Source organism: Amblyomma mixtum, chromosome 2 (assembly GCF_055824585.1).
Source record: "Amblyomma mixtum isolate Tamu chromosome 2, ASM5582458v1, whole genome shotgun sequence".
Lineage (NCBI taxonomy): Eukaryota > Metazoa > Arthropoda > Arachnida > Ixodida > Ixodidae > Amblyomma > Amblyomma mixtum.
Genome location: NC_143013.1, coordinates 282,054,917 through 282,072,864, shown reverse-complemented (window position 1 = coordinate 282,072,864; position 17,948 = coordinate 282,054,917). Strand labels below are relative to the sequence as shown.

Below are 17,948 nucleotides of genomic sequence, written 5' to 3'. Positions count from 1 at the left end.
ACGACTCCACAATGCAGCCCGAGTACAGATGGCGCGAAATGTCGTCACTCTCATGCGGGAGGTAAAAAAAAAAAAAGAAGCTAAAACCTATCTCAGGTATCTTGAATTCATGAAATCAAATGCCGCAGTGTGCAAAACAATGGACATCTGACGCTGTTTACGCGTCTAAGGTACGTTGCTGCCAAGGACATGGACTCAATACCTGGCCAGAGCGGTCTTATTTCACACGTGTTTAAATGTAGAAAGCATTCATTTGCCCAGACTTTGATTAGTTTAGTTACATTAAGAAAACTCTAGCAGACCGAAATTAATATCGAGGTCTTCTCAGTGTATGGAGCAGATATAGAAACCCTTAATATGCTATCTATTACGGCATCTTTAAAGGAACTTAACATGTTCACTTCGGCAGCGATTTTCGGAAACCTAATCACAGTGCGTCGTGGTATACCGGTAGATCTCCCTTATATTTTATTGGATGCGTTTTGACCTACCAGTGAGCTACTGGCGAAGACATGTTCTTTGAATCGCGTACAAGTGACAATAGTGACCTGGAACTAGGAGCTTTTTTTGTACTCTGAAAACTTTCAGCTGTTCCACGCCTTCATTGTCTGGCCGAATATTCGTGGCCAAGCAGTATAAATCCCATGACTCACCGGTGCCTCACGACGCAGCGAAAACGTTTAGAACGATGGGTTTACTTTTAAAAATTCTTGTGCCGCTGTTTCGCAAATAGGAAAAAAAAGTCGTAGTGAGATTGATGGACTGATGAAAAAATACTTGAATCGTTTGCTGCAGTGTTCATTAGCAAAAACATTATTACCGGAATATTTATGCCAATATAGTTAATTTGATGAGCAACTTCACGCTTCTGCCCGCGTGGCCGGTTAGTTATTTGTACTTCATTACTATTTGCTGGCTTCAAAATAAGTTGCATGGATGGGAGCAGCGTCCACAGATTAGTTTTGATGTATATGTTGATCTTCGGATCTTAATTTCTTTTTTTTCGTTGCGGGATTTAGAGCAGACTTTGAAGATTCACTGGGTAATTAAAAATGGGTTGGCTACAGTAAATTTGCCAGCGTACCAACTGAACAAACTAGGAAATTATAACTGTTAGCCATCTTGCCCTTTATGGACCACGTAAATTTACGATATAATATTTTTCTTAGTACATTAGGGTTGAAAAGTTACCTATTAAAACTCCTATAGAAATATTATAAAAAATTGGCGGCAAAACCTTGTTCTTATAACTATTTTCCCATGTAACTTACACGCATGGGCTTTTTAAGTAATTATACTGCTTCAATATCAAGCGCCCTAATGCGACAGTATAGTGTTCAGCAACAGAACCCAAACTCGACACTGCCCCGCCGCGGTGGCTCAGTGGTTACGGCGCTCGGCTGCTGACCCGAAAGACGCGGGTTCGATCCCGGCCGCGGCGGCTGAATCTCGGTGAAGGCGAAATTCTAGAGGCCCGTGTACTGTGCGATGTCAGTGCACGTTGAAGAACCCCAGGTGACCGAAATTTCCAGAGCCCTTCGCTACGTCGTCTCTCATAGCCTTAGTCGCTTTGGGACGTTTAACCCCAATAAACCAAACCAAACCAAACTGTACACTACATCGCCCGTTAATAGTGCCATGTGGTAACAGTCGTGCTTCTGCATATGCCTTGTGATTCTTGAATGTTTCCAGCTCTCTTGGTTTCTCTTCTGCCACACGGTGCCTCTGCTGTGTAACCACCCGACATTTTTTCATATATAACCGAAAAAAGTGCACATGTATTACCAACGCACTAAATTTTTTTTGGAACAGGTCGTTTAGATAGCAGCATAACCTGCGCATATAACTCATACTAATATTCGACATCGCAAGCAATTGCACATGAGGTTCCAAGGTTCACGCCAGTCATATCTGATGCTCACCTATCAGCGGACCGAGAAGGAAAGAGGCCCTGATCTCCATCCTGTCTCACATCATCAGGTGAGCGAAGGGTTTTCTCGCATTCAATCAGACGAGGTTCCAGGAAGTTTTGATAAATAATAAAGCGATCAGCTTTATTTCCCCACCTACTGTCGCCTTTCGTAAACATAGTCTATTGTTCTATTATTGGCGACGTAATAAACCCTGAGACGCTGTTTTATGTCAGCAGCTGTTCTGAATGCAAGTAGCGCACTTATATTGGCTTCAGTACATTACGTCACGATAAATATTGTAATAATGGACTTTACGTAAATTTTAAAAAGAAATAATTTCGAGCTCAGAGAATGACAAAGGCTTGACAGAAACTGTGCACTGCGCAGCGCACCCAAAAAAAAAAAAAAGGAGTGAAGTGAGTGCCATGATGAAAACTGTTAAGAGGGCTATAAATAAGATTGTGGTGCCTTTTGCGGTGACAACGCACTGACAGAACAGTCGGCAGGGTGTAATTAAACCTAAGGATTAGTAAAGTTGCTGCCATTAATTTTACTCATCGACCGGACGACAAAAGTGACGCTGTTGATTCTCCGTGCACGAAGACACGAGAGGTCGGTTGTGGAATCTTTTGAACTGTGCGTATTTTCATACTTGCAGTCAACGGTGTGGGTGTACTGCACAGACTGGGTCGATATTGAGTGGGTAGAAAATTTGTACAGGACCGTGGAAGCAAATCAAAGATTGGTCTCTGCTCATGTAACCGATGCGAACGAGAAAATGGAAATCGCATTCATAACCTCACCGTACTTTACTCCTGAATCAAACTTCAAGAAGCACTTAGCGATTTTGAACTGGTGGTCGAAGTCGCCACGTGCCGTCGACTAGTATTTCTAGGCTTTGAAGCAGCCGCTTCGCTGTAAGGAAACTGGAACAAACGAAAAAAGAGCAAAAATATTCGCGTTCCGCCGCACACGTAAAGTAACATGTTCATTCCAGATTGAAATAACCCGTCGCATTCCTCTACGCACAGTTCCGCTCACTATGGTGCCAGTGATTGCAGTACGCCTCTTGATAAACTACCTCCTACGCCACGGATCAAATTCAGAGTTGGTAGCGCGTACAAGTCTAGTAACGTTAGCCTATTCAGTTTACGTGGTCTCTTATTGCACCATATTGTCGATAATACTACAAAAATAAAACTTGGAATTTTGAGAACTTGGTCCGAATGGGGGCTAGGGGAAACTTGAATTACACGGAGGGCAATGAAAAGTCACCGTTCGTGCAGTTCTTTGAGACGATTGTATAAACAGCAAAGAATGTTTTTGCACGAATATACTTTTTGTTGAGTGAGCCGTTACTTTTGTGCAGAAACTTCAGTAAACAATTGTGTGTGCTGGCAACCTTTCTACACGCAAAAAAATGACAGTGCCATAATGGTGTCGCAGAACGCGTGTGTTGCACGCCCCAGCTGCAGGGTTGTATGTAACGCGCTACAACTAAAATTATTACTTGCACTAAATTACATTTTATAATAGTTTTGTAATGCGTTGATTACTTTTTGCAAGGTGTAACTTTCTGGACAAAAAGTTATTATTTCTTAAGCATTAGATCGGTCAGTGTAAGCGGAGATGGCGAGCGCCGTCTGCCAGAAGCTAGAAGCTAGTGGCAGGTTGCAACCTAACCGTAGGGCTACGAACTTAGTATACTACCCCGGACATAACAAGCGTCAGTATGTCACTTCGGATATGACGACCATTCGTGGGTTAACCTCGAATATACCGAACCTAATTGTGCCGCCTCAGATATAACAAACTTTCGTGTCTGGACCTCGGTTGTAGTAAACTTAGTGTGTTGACCTCAGGCATAACGAATCTAATTGCACCACCTCGTGTATAACAAACTTTAGTTTGTCAACTTCGGATATAACGAATTTTCGGTGCTAACGCATTCAAACGATCCACCCGACGATCGTCTAAGAGTTGTATTTTTTTTTTGGCACACTGTACGTACATGCAGAAACAGGGGCGGACACGACGCTTCTCGCGTTCTCACCTACTGAGCATAATCGTTGCCCGGCTCCCACGCGGTATGTCGCGTGAAGGTCCGGTTGGTTTAGTACCACTTCAGTGGCGAAACACTGCATCCAGCATGCTATGGCTATGGTAATGATACTTCAATGCGTGTCATGACAACTGCCTGAGATTCGTTTCTCGCAAAGGCTATTGCGTCAAGAAAACGAAAACACAGAAGCACAATCGTACTCAGAATCAGCGGGTTTCTGAAGATCCTCGCTTGATCGTGGCTGAGACTAAGACGCGTGGTCTACGTTCCATCCGGCAACGATAGAGCTTACCCTCCTTGAACTGGCACCCGTGGCATCCTCTTCGCTGATATTCTACTACCACAACATAGGTGGACAGGTGCTCCTGAAAGTAGCGCCACACTATAGACATGTGTGATGTATGCATTGAAGTTTATTTGTGTTCGCCTTTATTCATTGACATCGTACGGGCTGCTGAAGATCCACTTTCGGAGAGACCAGCTTTTCTTCTTGTATGGCTGACGGCAGCGGGAGTACTTGCACTCTCCTTTGGGGTAATTCTTGTCCGCCTGCAAAGCGCGAAGTGTGCAAGAAATGGCTCAGTGGCGCGATTTACCTGCGGTTGTGACAGGGGAATTCATCCAAACATAGACGTGTACAGCCGCTTGATTCCTGTGTTTAGAATGTATGCCGACATCTAAACAACGAATTTAAATAAGCGGCATCGACAGTGTGCGTGGTAACGTTTTCACACCACCAGCCTTTTGAGGTATAAGAATGCTTAATCACGTGATTTACCTGCTGACGTGACAGGACAATTCATTCAAACATAAGGGAGTATAGAGGGTTCATTTGTGCGTTTAGAAAGTTTACTGACATCTAAACAACAAATCTGAAAAAGCCGTATCGGCAGTGGGGTCGAAATGTTTCATCTCCACCAGCCTCTTGAAGTATAAGAAAAAGACCATTTAAATAGGGTGCAAGCCTTTATTAGCAATAAAACCAGCTGCTGATCGCCAACCGTTTTTTACAAAACTATATAAGTGGCACACTTAGGCTTGAAGAATTACAATGGCTTGTCAATCCTTCAACATTCTGCCATCCAATAAAAGGAATGTTAGTAGAAGAAAGACCGTGTCCTTATAAAGAGAATACTATTGACCACTGCCTGCGGTCGTCAGTGCATTAGAAAAAAAGAGACGTAAAGCACTTTTCTGTGCAAAACAGCGGTGGGGCAACGGGCCAGGAGGTTTTGGAAATTTACGTATGGCTCACGAATTCTTATGCCAGCGCATGAAATTATAGCCGTAGTATCAATGCTTCACTAACTGTACTTCAGTGACTGGGTTTGTCTTGCGTTTTGCCTTGAATTTATATTCAAGACTTTTGGTAATCAGTAATCTAGTGATCTGGTTCTTGCTTTAGAAAGCATCTTTAGTAAGAAAAGTAACGAGATAAATAAATGTCAATTCCTGAATGGTAATTTGGCTATGGATTTATGAGTGTAATTTGCCCTCAAGCTTTTTTCGTTGTTTGTTATGGGTTTAACAACAAATTAACTACGCAGAATTCTCATTACGTCTGTTTAGTCGCAGCATGTTTCTTAATGAGCATTTGGAGCTTCATGTCAGTAGAAATCATATGTTTAGTGCAGTATCACATTATCTAAGAATTCAGCTATTAATTACGCTTTAATAATGCGAGTCCTGTGTCTTGTGTTGCATGAAAGCTTTCTACAAAGCTATCAGCAATGAAATCGGGTATAGGCAATCAACTAATCATTTACAAATTATTCTCGATCGAGTTCAAGATACTGAATGTACCCCTAGAGTACTGGGCAGAACTCTTGCTAAGAACTGGGTGTGCGCATTTTTTATACTAGCCACGTCTGCTAACGGAACATGAGCGAGCCACGAAGCATGAAGTTGCACAAATGTTTTCCAGGCAGGGGTGCTTGTCTAGCCTTGCGTCTACCACTAATAGACGTACTCTGCTGCAATTCTATGCAATTCATTTACCCAACATGGAGTTCCGTTCGGTTCTGGTAATCGGAATATCCGGTACTGCGCCTCGCTGAAGCAGTAGAACCAGCATCTCTTGTTCGGTGCTGCATCTGTCGACTGTTGGAGGATGGACGAAAACAAAGAAGAAATAGAGTTGGTTCCTAATAAAACAGCTGCATTTTATTGCAGTGACATTTGTTCGAGGCATTTCAAACAAAATTTTATGCTTGAGGTTTTGTTTTTTCTATAACCTAAAAAGCACAACAATCCCAAACATCTAAATCAGACACACATACACACAAGCAAATGACACTCACTCTGAACGAAGATAAGCCAAACTAAACACCGACTGAGAGGAAACATCGCAGCTCATGGCCCTGTAGTCTACAAAAAGCCAGAGTGCTAAGCAAACGGCAGAGTGCCAGAGCTACGTCGTCCCTGATTATGGGATGCTTCGGCAGACAGGCTAAGCAAACATTTCTCTTCCCAACAGATCCCTGCTCACGTGGGCGGCTGCTCAAGCTGGCGACGGACCTTCATTTGCCCATGAAAAAAGAAACTACTTTGTTTGGTTCTTTCCTTTTAAAGGTATTAAGCAGAGAAAGAAAAATAACATCACTGTTAGACTCCGTATATTACCTTTGGTACGGAGGCAGCATCGCCGACGACTCCAATAAATGTACAAGTCTCGGTACCTACAGTGACTGAGAAACATGCAAAAACCCTGTGCAAGTAACTTACGCAGTAGGCGAACGCGCCTGAGATAGGATCGAGCTGCTCTACACAAGAGTTTGGAAAGGAAAGTGACCGCTTCTGTGCCCGGCTTCCATTGGGCTGCACATATGAAAATAAATTTGCGTTCTTGCTGCCGGCTTATTCGAGAGGTGCAGCATCGCAGCGCTGACTTGGTACTGAATCAGAATGATTCTAGTGCAAGGAGTGAAACAATTTGCAGCGTAAACCGGCGATTCTTCACTCTTTTTTAGGTGAAGGGACCGCCGCTTTACTGCGAATATTATATGCTCTCCGCAATTTTTCGGAACCAGGGATACTTCGCTTTCATATAATCGCATTTCATTATGCAATTGACCTTTGTGAATGAGACCAAAGGTAAGCGTAAGACATTCATTATGCTCCTAGAGCGACAGATTTCCCAGGCAGTGTGATAAAGCTTGATAGTTTCTAACTAAAGTGAAAGGGCCTTCTATTGTAAACAGCCCTCATAAGCTATACGTCACTGCAAGAAAAGAACCATACAAACGACTTCCCTCACCAAAGCAGCGCTGGAAAGCCTGAGAAAACGTTGAGAAGCTGGTGTACGCGAAACGATGTGCTTTCTACGGGCATGTTGGTAATGTTTTGTATCGCATATATATGCGCTGTGTTCAGATAGTTCTTAGTATCGTGTCAGCAACTTTCAACTCTAAAGCCGCCATTTCGTTATTTATTACATGACAAGTTTACAGAAATAACAAACTTTTCACCCTTTGTTTTCTGACAAACACGTTCACGCTGTGAAACTCACCATTTCACGACGTTCAATATTTCGCCACAAAAATTACTTATTAGGAACAAAAACGTAGAATACTTTCCTTTATCTGTACTCCAAGATACACTCGCAGAATCCCTGCATATACTTGAAATAAGCTTGAACAGTAACTTTATTTCTCTCTTGGGCTCAAGATAAAGCGGAAGCCCTAGGGTACTTGCCCACATACGCAAGGAGGTGTTGCTTGACAGTAATCATATCACTCTAGGTTTTTTATATGTCTAGCTAAAAGTTTTGAAAGGGTTCAGTCCTGAAAAGTTTTCTGCTCACATTTTCTACGACGCATTAATCTCCAACGCGGCCATAGGTGTTATACGCATTATTGGAGCCACTAATTCTCTTGCTTATATCAGAATGACAGCTAATGTATGAACACTTACCGTTTTTCCGAGCCGAACGCATTTCCACCTCTTTTCCATTTGCGCAGTGGTATCCTTGTCACTTTTCCCAGCTCCTTTCGAGGATTCGCCCTGGGCATCTGAAGTACCGCCTTTCACTCCGGCGTGCACTGTAGCGGCTCCTCGTATGCACAGTTAGCGGGAAACCGATCCATTAATCAATTTGATAGTTCAATCAACGAACCACGTACTTGTTTGCCTGTTATATTACATGGCACGCGCATTACTTGACTGTGTGGTTGGCTGAAGGATTCATATATTCATGCAACTGCTCTTTTACGCATCATTTGACAAATGCATTGCTAACTGTAGCTCGTCATGCAGAATAAATTGTTATATGTAGTATCGAACCAGTTAGCATTTAGCAGAAATAAGCAAAACATCATTGCTAAACAAATTCTTCACAAACATACAGCTGTAACATCCCAAGTGAGATACTCTAACAATCAGTATTTGTACCTTAAGTATAGCCATAGTACAGTGCTAACAATCTCTTGAAGGCCCTAGAAACAGAGTAATTCGTTGGAACTCTTTATCTGAGACGTGTGGTAACACTCACTCAAAACTGACCAAGGTTGGAATTCCACCAGCGTCTTCCAAGATGCTTTTCTCAAATTCGAGAAATGCATCTTAGCAGTTCAGTGCAAAAAAAAAGAAAGAATAGTTCGGTGAGATTGCACAAGAAAATTTCCAACTTTCTCAAAAGACGGATGAACAATCCAAATGTTTTATGTGGAAAGTTTTAGAGCAGGACTGGTTATAGGGGATTAAGTTCGAACATAAAATTTTTACCAGAATCACTCCTCCATTCGTTTAATATGTAGCATTAGTTCTCATGTAGGATAAATATGTCCGTAGGCAGTGTTATCTGAACCCTCCTAGAACCACCTGCTCTGTGTCATGGTTGGCATTGCAGGTGGAAAAGGAGAGAGTGAGAAATCCCCCTCTCCACTTGTACGGATGAGGGGGGAGAGACCAGAAGGTGACTGCCACTGGTACGACCCGTGGGGGGGGGGGGGGGGGGGGTAGTAAGAAAGCGAGCTAAGAGGAGTGGACATAGCACGCGCCGGATACCGCACTTCCTTTGAAGTGGTTGTGTGCAAGCTCCATAAGATGGTTTAGCTGCGTTGTGCGGTGCTTGTGAGTAAGTCTCTTGAAAGAGCGGGACCTTCAACGAGCGAGATACGAAGCTTCGAAGATGTTCGGCAAGCTCAGTGAGCCGAACGGCAACGTTTTCAGAGAGGGCATCAGCTACTCCTCTTGGCAGTATCCAACTAGGAGATGCAGGTTCAGGCGCCGTAAGTACTAAATTGAAAGGGAACGGTGAAACTAATGCTGTATAGGCTTGCCGTTCATTAACAAATCTGCCATAAAGTGTGTTAACTACATAAGCAGCTACTTCATCGATCTAAAAGCCATGACCGTAACAATGCACGACAAGCCACCTCCAGAATCGAGTGTCGATGGATACTGAAGATAGGGCATGTCATAGTCGACCAAGTGTACAAGGGAGCCAAGTACACAAATATGTAGGAGAAAACAAGTAGAAGCATGCAAGTGCAAAGAATCTGAAATAAAATTGCAGTGATTGATGCAAAGGAATGCGTAATGTGTCGCTTCATGCAAAGGGGAGTGAAAGTACACATCTCCATCGGATCGGCGCACCGATCACCTGTTAACCTTTTTAAATGCTTCTCCTAAGTGACTAACGTCGGCATTTTGTTATTTCGTCCAGTGTACATTGTTCTGAACGATGTGGGAGGGTTCCATGAATATTATTGACCCGCTGCTAATGCATATGAAAAAAGACGTCTTCATTCTAATGAAACATAAGGCAAACGTTTTCAATGCGAAACATTCATAGGTCCACTCCTTACTCCTTAGTGTTCTGATGTCTGGTTTAGTCTCGATGAAATGCTACCTGGGCGCAGTACATGTTTACTGAGGTGGGCCTTGAAGATTGACCATAAAAGTGATCACCTGGTGCCCCGAGGTAATATTACAGAACAGAAGACGACGATGGATGTACCGGCGCGAGATGTAGTGCTTGCTCTAGGCTCGACGGTCATTATAACCACATCATCACTGTCATTCGTGAAATAAAGTATGTTATATTAAAGGCCTTTGCAAGCTTAGGTGTGTCTGCCAGTCGGCACCTTGTTTTCTAGAAAGATTCTGCTTTTGGAGGAAGAACAGCGTATGCGAAAGAACAAGAAACAGGGAAGCAGTTCGGTACAATCACTCGCAGTAATATTATGAGACAGAAGATGCCGGAGCGAATGTGGGCTCAAGCGAACACTGGGATTGATGTATTATCTACACATACAGGATAAAGACAGTTGTTTTGTGTGCATTATACTTTTTCTTGCGGTTTAATTTAGAGGCCCAGCTCTTGGAGGCCCCACAAATATCAAGAAGTGGAACGGCCTTGAGGCGCGCCAAAAATACTTCCTACACTTACTTATACGTCAAGTTTGCTTAATTTTGCATCAGGAGTTCAAAGCTGCGGAAAGCAAGCTCACATTACTTAATCCTGCACAAGAGGAAGATATCAAAGAGACGTTAAAATTAACTTTAAGTCCCCATTGCCATCGACATGAACAAAGTTTTCAGAAAACGATTGTCCTACATGCACACTAAAATCTCGAAAATAGTCACGGTTCACAATATTCAGAAAATTGCCGCATACCAAGACAACCAGTTCAGTTTTTTTTTGACCCGATAGGCGCTTACTTAATCACTGAGTAAACTTCGTGATTTCTTTATAAGTAAATCACGTCCGGAGGTGTGCTGTTTCTCTCGTAAAGTACAACGTTACTAGGGGCTACTGCATAACTACCATGTCTATTCCAGACCTTCTTAGAATAAACGATTTTCATTATTCTTTCTCGAAATTATCGATTCATAAAAAATACGACGTAATTAAATTCAATCCGCAGACTCTTCCTAATAATAAGTTAGGAAGAAATGGTTACTTCTCACAGCTGTGTAAAGTGGCATTAATGGAGCAAGCAAATAAGCATTCTTTTAAAGGTTGTGCCAGCTTTTTTGCTTGTCTTCTGCAGCGTGACCAGCGGTCAAGGCAGTAATATAAATGATAACATGAAGACCCACATGCGTTCTCAGAACTCTAAAGTTGTTTAACGTGCAGGTTTCAATGGCCAGACAGACAAGAGAGAAAAAAAATGCGGCAAAATTTTGGACAGCACAACACATGTGGCTGTTCCTGGGATGCACAATAAAAATAGCACAGTATGTGTTCTGCCTTTATTGGGTTTATAGTGGCCTTGTTCTCGTACGAGTGCCCTTATGGGCCCAGAGAAAAAAAAAAACTTCCAGGACAGGCTTAGTGCATGGAGGCTTGAAATTATGGATGTAAAAACACAATGCCTATGATTAATATCAAACGCGAAATTCGTGCTACTGTAACACAACTCACTCAATACGAGTATTTACAGTTTATGCCCCAGTACTGCACTGAACCAAAACAATGGTAAAATACTCCAAGAAATATGAACTTAAATGCCCATGAGCTTTCAGCGCCGGGAATAACAATTTAAACAACCCTGATAGTTAATATCGCGGTCTTTGTGATCGAATCTTCGGAAGCAGCATATTAGGCCGTAGATGAAGTAACCTACATAATGCTCTTGCCAGAATAGGAGGCGCCCAATCCACCTTATGTTAAACATCAATCTTAAAATTCATGTTAAACAATGTCGAACTGCGGCGTCCATAATACTTCGCTTACCTAGTATTGCAAGTGAGAGTAACCAGCACCAAGCCACATGTCTTCTTTTCTTCATGTTTTTTTTTGTGGAACCACTGACTCGATTCTGCCGGTGCTTGTTCCCTGAGCTGAAGCAGGGTTCCCAAGAAGCACTGCTCGACTCTGGTTTCTATGCGGGTGCCTTTGTCTGCTCTGAGATGAGCGGAAAGACAATGACGGAGTGGCTGGCCTTGGAAGCACTAGAAATAAACCGTAGCTCGCCATCTGGGAATGCCCATCCCAGCAAGCAAAAAAGTCATAACTCGGTTGCCTTTAAAAGAAAGCGTATGAACGAACGGTTCAGCTATCACCACGAAATTGATTCCCTCTTCCACAGACTTATCGCATCATATCAATCAGCCAGATAGCAATGAAGACGATCATAGATCTCGGCACAAAGGTTGTGACAGTGAGGATGGGGTACACTGGAAGAAAAAAATTCTCCGCCAATACAATACTGCCTATGTGTTCGACTTAAGAGCGTTAGCAACGGGAGCTTCAAGTGTTTACATCGGTGTGCTGAGCAACCGTGGAGAACACCAAATGAGAATATCCGCGAATATTTTTTTTCCGTAAACATCCCAAGACACAAGCAGCGCCATCTACCTCGTGGATTTTGCACTACTATTGCGATTTACAGCGTCCCTCGCTATATCCGGTATATTTCCTCGTTATAGCAGTTAATAAATTATATACCCGTGTGCATCACAACACGACAAATCGTTCGATATCATCCGGAACCCCGTGCGACAAACGGTTCGGCCGTCACTGCCGTCTGAAGGTCCTCGGAATGCACGGTTTGGAGGGCGGAAATGTCATCGTTGCCGAGTCCCAAACATAATTTCGGCTGTATCTCAATCGCTAATTTTATCCTCAGGAACATGTCAAGTCATTTGACACCACTTGGAACATTCTGCGTCAAACGGGTGGCCCCCAAATTTTATGCAAATGTGGTCCCGGTGGGGGGTCCCATTTCAGCTTCGATGGCTGCTAGACTGGCACATATATAACGGACCGAAAATATAGGTGTGAATTGAGGCTCTACGTGCCCACTGTTGCTATGTGACATAGTGCGGTCACGTGGTTACTGTCCTCGTCAGTTTAACCTTCATTGCATACAGACGAGTCCTTTTCAAAAGCAAGTAGCAAGAGCTAACGCTCTTAAAATGCCCTTTCCAGTAGTGCCGTTGAATTGCCTGAATGGCAGGCCATACTGTCTCTGCGGTCTTCTTAACTTGATAACTTCACCTGATTCTCTGACACCGTTGATCACATTTATTTCTCTTAACTGCTACATACTTTGATCACATTAAAGTTTAAGGTCCAAAACAATGTTAGTGAAGGCTCAAAGGGCATGAGTTGGCTGTTAAATTTGTCCATTAATTTTTATATGTTTGCTAAATCTTCCGTAACAACTGTTGGGCTTGGCATGAACTGAAGCGCTACTCTGTTCTCAGGTTGACAAGATGAGCGATGTAGAAGCAACATGACCTGTAATGAATTTCGGACAGCGATTTTCAGATAAGGCCACAGGTCAGCATTTTGACTTGCAAAGCACTATTTTTTTTTTGTTCTCATGCACAGAACGATTAAGTATGCCCATAACGCCCGAGCGAAATGAATGCCATGTGCGAAAACTCCTATGACGCTAAGTACTGCATGCGGAGCCAGTAAAAGCATCAACAAAAAGCAAAGTCCTCCACGTGTTTCGGGAAAAAGTTTACACATATGACATTAAGAAAAATAGCTTGGGCATGTATATCTGGTGTGGTGCTTGAAGCGTATTTGAGGGGTACTCACTGAATATCACTGAGTAGTTATTTATTTATCAGTTCACTCATCAATTATTTATTTAGTCCTGCCATTCTTAGTCTGCGCTCATGCCCAACAGCTCGTTTTTCTGTTCTTTTTTTGCACTCAATTTCTGATGAGAATCGGAGGGCATGGTTTCTGATATGTAAACACATACAAAGTTTGAGTGGCCAGACACATCGCTGGTATGAATTTAACCCGCAGCATTTAAAATGGCAAGGAAAAGGTCAGTGACAGATGAAAGTAAAGTTTTGATTCGGTCTTCTGCTTTAGTTGTTTTTTCGAAATTATTTATGAATGTGTTCAAGATCTATAAATTTGCAGGCACGCAATGAAAAGTATCAGCAGTAACTCATAAATATCATTTCTGAAACGTTTAGGGAGACAATAATTTGGACGTACCAACTGCGATTTTGTGTTGTCGTACTTATTGATGAGTTGGATTTATGTAAAACTGACATAGGCAATGTAGAATTTTTAAGAATTGTATGATCTAATGCGAATTTGTCTGGCTTTAAATGCTGAAAAATTTTGAGCTCACACAATAATTCCTTCTTTCGTCACTAAGTACACAAATTGAATTAAATTACATTTAATTTGAAGACTGAAATATCGCATGAAAACGAGGAATTAAAGCAAATTTTTGTGGGATCTCGAAATCGTTCCTTCTTTTAAATGTAAGGGGCTGCATACCGTTCACTGAAGCAGATTTTAAACAGGCATTTCTGATTTCTCCTTGTATGTGAATACGTTAACTGGGTTAAGTTCCCACTAAACGTTTCTCCTAACTATTCCTAAGTGCTGCAGTGTTTCAGGGCTTTTAGACTGATCAGAGAGGCTTTAAGCCGCTAATCCAAGTTTCTTTTTTGCTGTCTAAGTTCGTTACTATGAAAAATCATTGCACTCATTTACTAGATACGCCCCGCCGCGGTGGCTCAGTGGTCACGGCGCTCGGCTGCTGACCCGAAGGAGGCGGGTTCGATCCCGGCCGCGGCGAAATTCTAGAGGCCTGTGTGCTGTGCGATGTCAGTGTACGTTAAAGAACCCCAGGTGTTCGAAATTTCCGGAGCCTTTCACTATGGCGTCTCTAATAACTTGAGTTGCTTTGGGACGTTAAACCACAGTAAAACCAAACCAAACCATTTACTAGATACATGTTCATATTAAGAGGGCACAGGAAACAAACAGACTTTGGTGTTTTATACTGCTCGCTTCGCTAGATGATCTTCATAAAGCAGCGTGCTTGTGAGCCGGATTGCCAGTGATACCACGGTTTTGATTCACCGCGTTTAACTGACTGCCTGGAACAGGAGACAACTTTCAGTTCAGAACCGTTAAATGATGCCAGTTTTGGATGTAGTGATGTCCGGAAACTGCGGTTGCTTTCCTCGGTGAATAGCTGGTCGAATACGCACAATTCTAACCCCTAAAGAATTAACATAGTCCTTCTGACGACAAGATGCTCTGCTCCTTTAAAAAATTATTACCTAATTCAGTCTGATTTTTTCTTCTTTTCTTCGTTCTGTCTCTTCGCTTCTTCTCACCATCCGGTCCTTCTTTCTTTCCTGCTATTTTTATTTCTTTGCATACTGATTCAATAAGCAGTGACGAGTCCAATAAGAATTTATTGCCGAGCGCGTTCCGCAACCGCAAGTTAGCATGCTCGCATATGTTGAACTCCCTAAGTACACTGGGAAAAGAAAGTGAGAAGCAAGTGAGAAAAAATAAAGAAAATGCTTTCAATTTTCGCCGTGGCTCTGAAACATTCGAAGTGCATTTGCAGCTCGTAGACGATTCACACCTTTGATTACGCGCGAAGTCCGTTCAGTCTGTACGTGTATCAGCCGCTGCCCTCGGCGTGGCCTCAAAAACCTTTTCTACTGTGTGCCTTGATTACAAATTTAATTAATTCTTGTCGTACTTTATGAAAAGGCCACCGGAATACACCGAAATACGCTAGCTTGGTTTCTACATTAGGCATCTTGGCTTAGTTCCTGACTTCTTGCACAGCTTCTTTAAATTGTTCGTCTTGACCATACTTTCAAGAAATCACGACCTCCTGTCTCAATCTTCTTTGAAGGCGCAGCCAACTTGATTGTCCATTGTCCTTCAAGGCGTGGGCGTGCGAAGCGCAAAAGAAAAGATGGTTGCTGCCCAACGCAGTGCAGAGACCAATGTCTGCGCAGTCAGCGGACGCCACGCTCATGCTTCTGAGCTGTTATTTCGGCGTTTTCAAGATGGAGACGCTTGACGCACTCGAGGGGACAGCTGCTCTTTCAAAAGTGCATTGTTCGCCGACAGTGAAGACTGACGTGAGGAGGCTGCGAGCCGCCCCAGCTGCCCGCTACGCGCGTGTGTTGGCCTTTATTGCTGGACATAAACCCACAGCTCGAGACTGTTCACCGGCCCCGCGAGGAGACATTTCGCTGCTTCCCAGAACCAGAGCGGAGTCTGATGTTTTTTCGACGGACTAAAATGTATCGAAAAAAAGAAAACGATCTTTGGCGTCAGCGCGCTGCTCATTGCAGTGGTTATGAACTCTAATACTTTGGGCTAACCGCCGCTGCGCTAGGCTATTGAGCGTATGAATGCATGCTTGATACTGGCCATGATGGCCGCATTTCCATAAAGGCAAAATGCTATAACGTCTTTGTCCCTAGACTCCACTGCTGCTGAAGAAATCCCTGCATGTAAACATCGATCTGAAGCACGCCTTCTATGTCGCACTGTTACGTACACAAGTAAACATTTATTCGTCAGAAAGAGCAACTAATGGCTGGATTTTTCATTTCTCTGAGTCACCTGAGCAACTAGGTTATGCGCCGTATTAAGCAAGCTTCGGATAGAAACAGACCGAAAATGAACTTTGAAAAGGGGTCCGTGTAACTAATGAGCTCGCATATTAAACCTCGAAAGATAGAAAAGGGAGAGCTAAATACACCGTGTCTCTTTGGAAAGCAGGGTAGAGTGCTTGCGAACTTTTGGCAGAGAACCGGCTTCCAGCTGACACGTTCGGTGGCCTGTCCGTGTGAAAAATGCTCGTTTGGGTTGACAGAATACTGTTCTTGTTAACCTTAGATCGAATCATAACGGCTGTGCATCATGGAATTCACAGAACTGAGGCAGCCAAGAGAGTGGCGGCCAGAACGATAATGACTCATTAAACATGGCTGTTACAGCCAATGTAGAATTGCAACTTCTCTTACGGACTCACACGACATTGGTAAATGGCGTACTGTTATTCGCTTTGTATCTAATTGCATTTTAGCTTGATGCAGAAGAGAAAATTTATTCCCGAACAAAAGGCGCATCTACATTAATTGTGTCACATTCGATTTCTTTTTACCTCATACACCAATTCCATGTTTAAAACAATGGGGGCGCTCGCGTACGTTGGAGCTGACTTGGGGGTGTAAAGGAGGATTAGCGCCCATAGGGATATATGTAAGCAAACAGTTTCAAAGCAGTTTTCTTTTTATTTCATGGTGCACCAGAGATGTCATCCCTTCTTGAAGAATAGGCAATTATATACTAGAACAGACTGTGAAAGTACGAAAGGTGATTTCAAAGGCTATGTATTTTTACCCAGTACCCGGCCCATAGAAACACATGTATGCAAAACAACCCATCAGAAAAAGCATCGTTTGGAATACGTCCGCCTTCAGAACACACAATTTTCTTGGCATTAAAAAAAAAAAAACAGGCTCGACAGGACGTACCAAGCTTCGTCACGCGCTCCTTCCGAGTGTTCGCCAATTGTTAACGAACAGCAGTCTACATTGGCAGTCTGTGAAACAACAAAAAAAAAATTCAGAAAGCTTTGCTTGCATGTGTGTCTGTATTCACGTTCCCGCCATGTACACCCAGCGGGATGCAACTAACACGCGTGCGTATAGCGGTGCTTTAAAAATAAGTCGACATTGAAATGACGTTTTGCACTTCCACAATCTGTTCTATAGATGCCCTTGGTTATTATTCGCGAAAGGACGACGTCACAGACGCACTATGAAATCAGAAACTTGCCTTGAAATATTTTGTTTACATGTATTCCTACTGGCAAGGTGATCACCTAAAATGAAAACCAATGGCTTGCAAAATAGTCTGCTATTTTACAACATTAACAGCGGGAGGGGTTAACAGTGGGACATTACATCGCGGCTAACGCGTTGTTACCGCGATTTTGTAAATGTTAACGGCCCGCACGTCTGTCTTCACTGCAGTGTCACTGGGAAGCTTATTACGTTTTGCGCGTCATTTGAAGTTTGTGCGCCGACCTTCAGTTTGGCCACGATATATATTTCATGTGTTGCCGGGGCCGCCAGGTCTACAGGTATATGCCGTCGGAAAAATGGGACGTCAGTTATCCTGACATTTTCTTATTCGCTTCTCTTTACGACACCTTTGCTTTCCTTTAATGACAGCTGCACATTTAGAGTTTAAAAAAATCATACCAGAATTCAAG

At 43.0% G+C, this 17,948-nt stretch overlaps 1 protein-coding gene across 3 annotated transcripts; it reads right to left on the bottom strand.

The window, feature by feature from the left end:
• Positions 1-4,376: 4,376 nt before the first annotated feature.
• On the bottom strand, positions 4,377-11,840 carry LOC149364198 (uncharacterized). Of its 3 annotated transcripts, none has more exons than XM_089570047.1 (4): positions 11,657-11,840; positions 7,888-8,027; positions 5,974-6,075; positions 4,377-4,524 (listed from the first exon to the last, which is right to left on the bottom strand). In XM_089570047.1, the coding sequence occupies exons 1-4, from the start codon at positions 11,709-11,711 to the stop codon at positions 4,405-4,407; spliced, it is 417 nt and encodes a 138-aa protein (XP_089426173.1). In that variant the 5' UTR covers positions 11,712-11,840; the 3' UTR covers positions 4,377-4,404. The 3 variants fall into 3 exon arrangements, with proteins under 3 accessions (XP_089426173.1, XP_089426174.1, XP_089426175.1); XM_089570048.1 differs by having other exon boundaries at positions 7,888-8,024; XM_089570049.1 differs by having other exon boundaries at positions 7,888-7,985.
• Between the last annotated feature and the right edge of the window lie 6,108 nt (positions 11,841-17,948).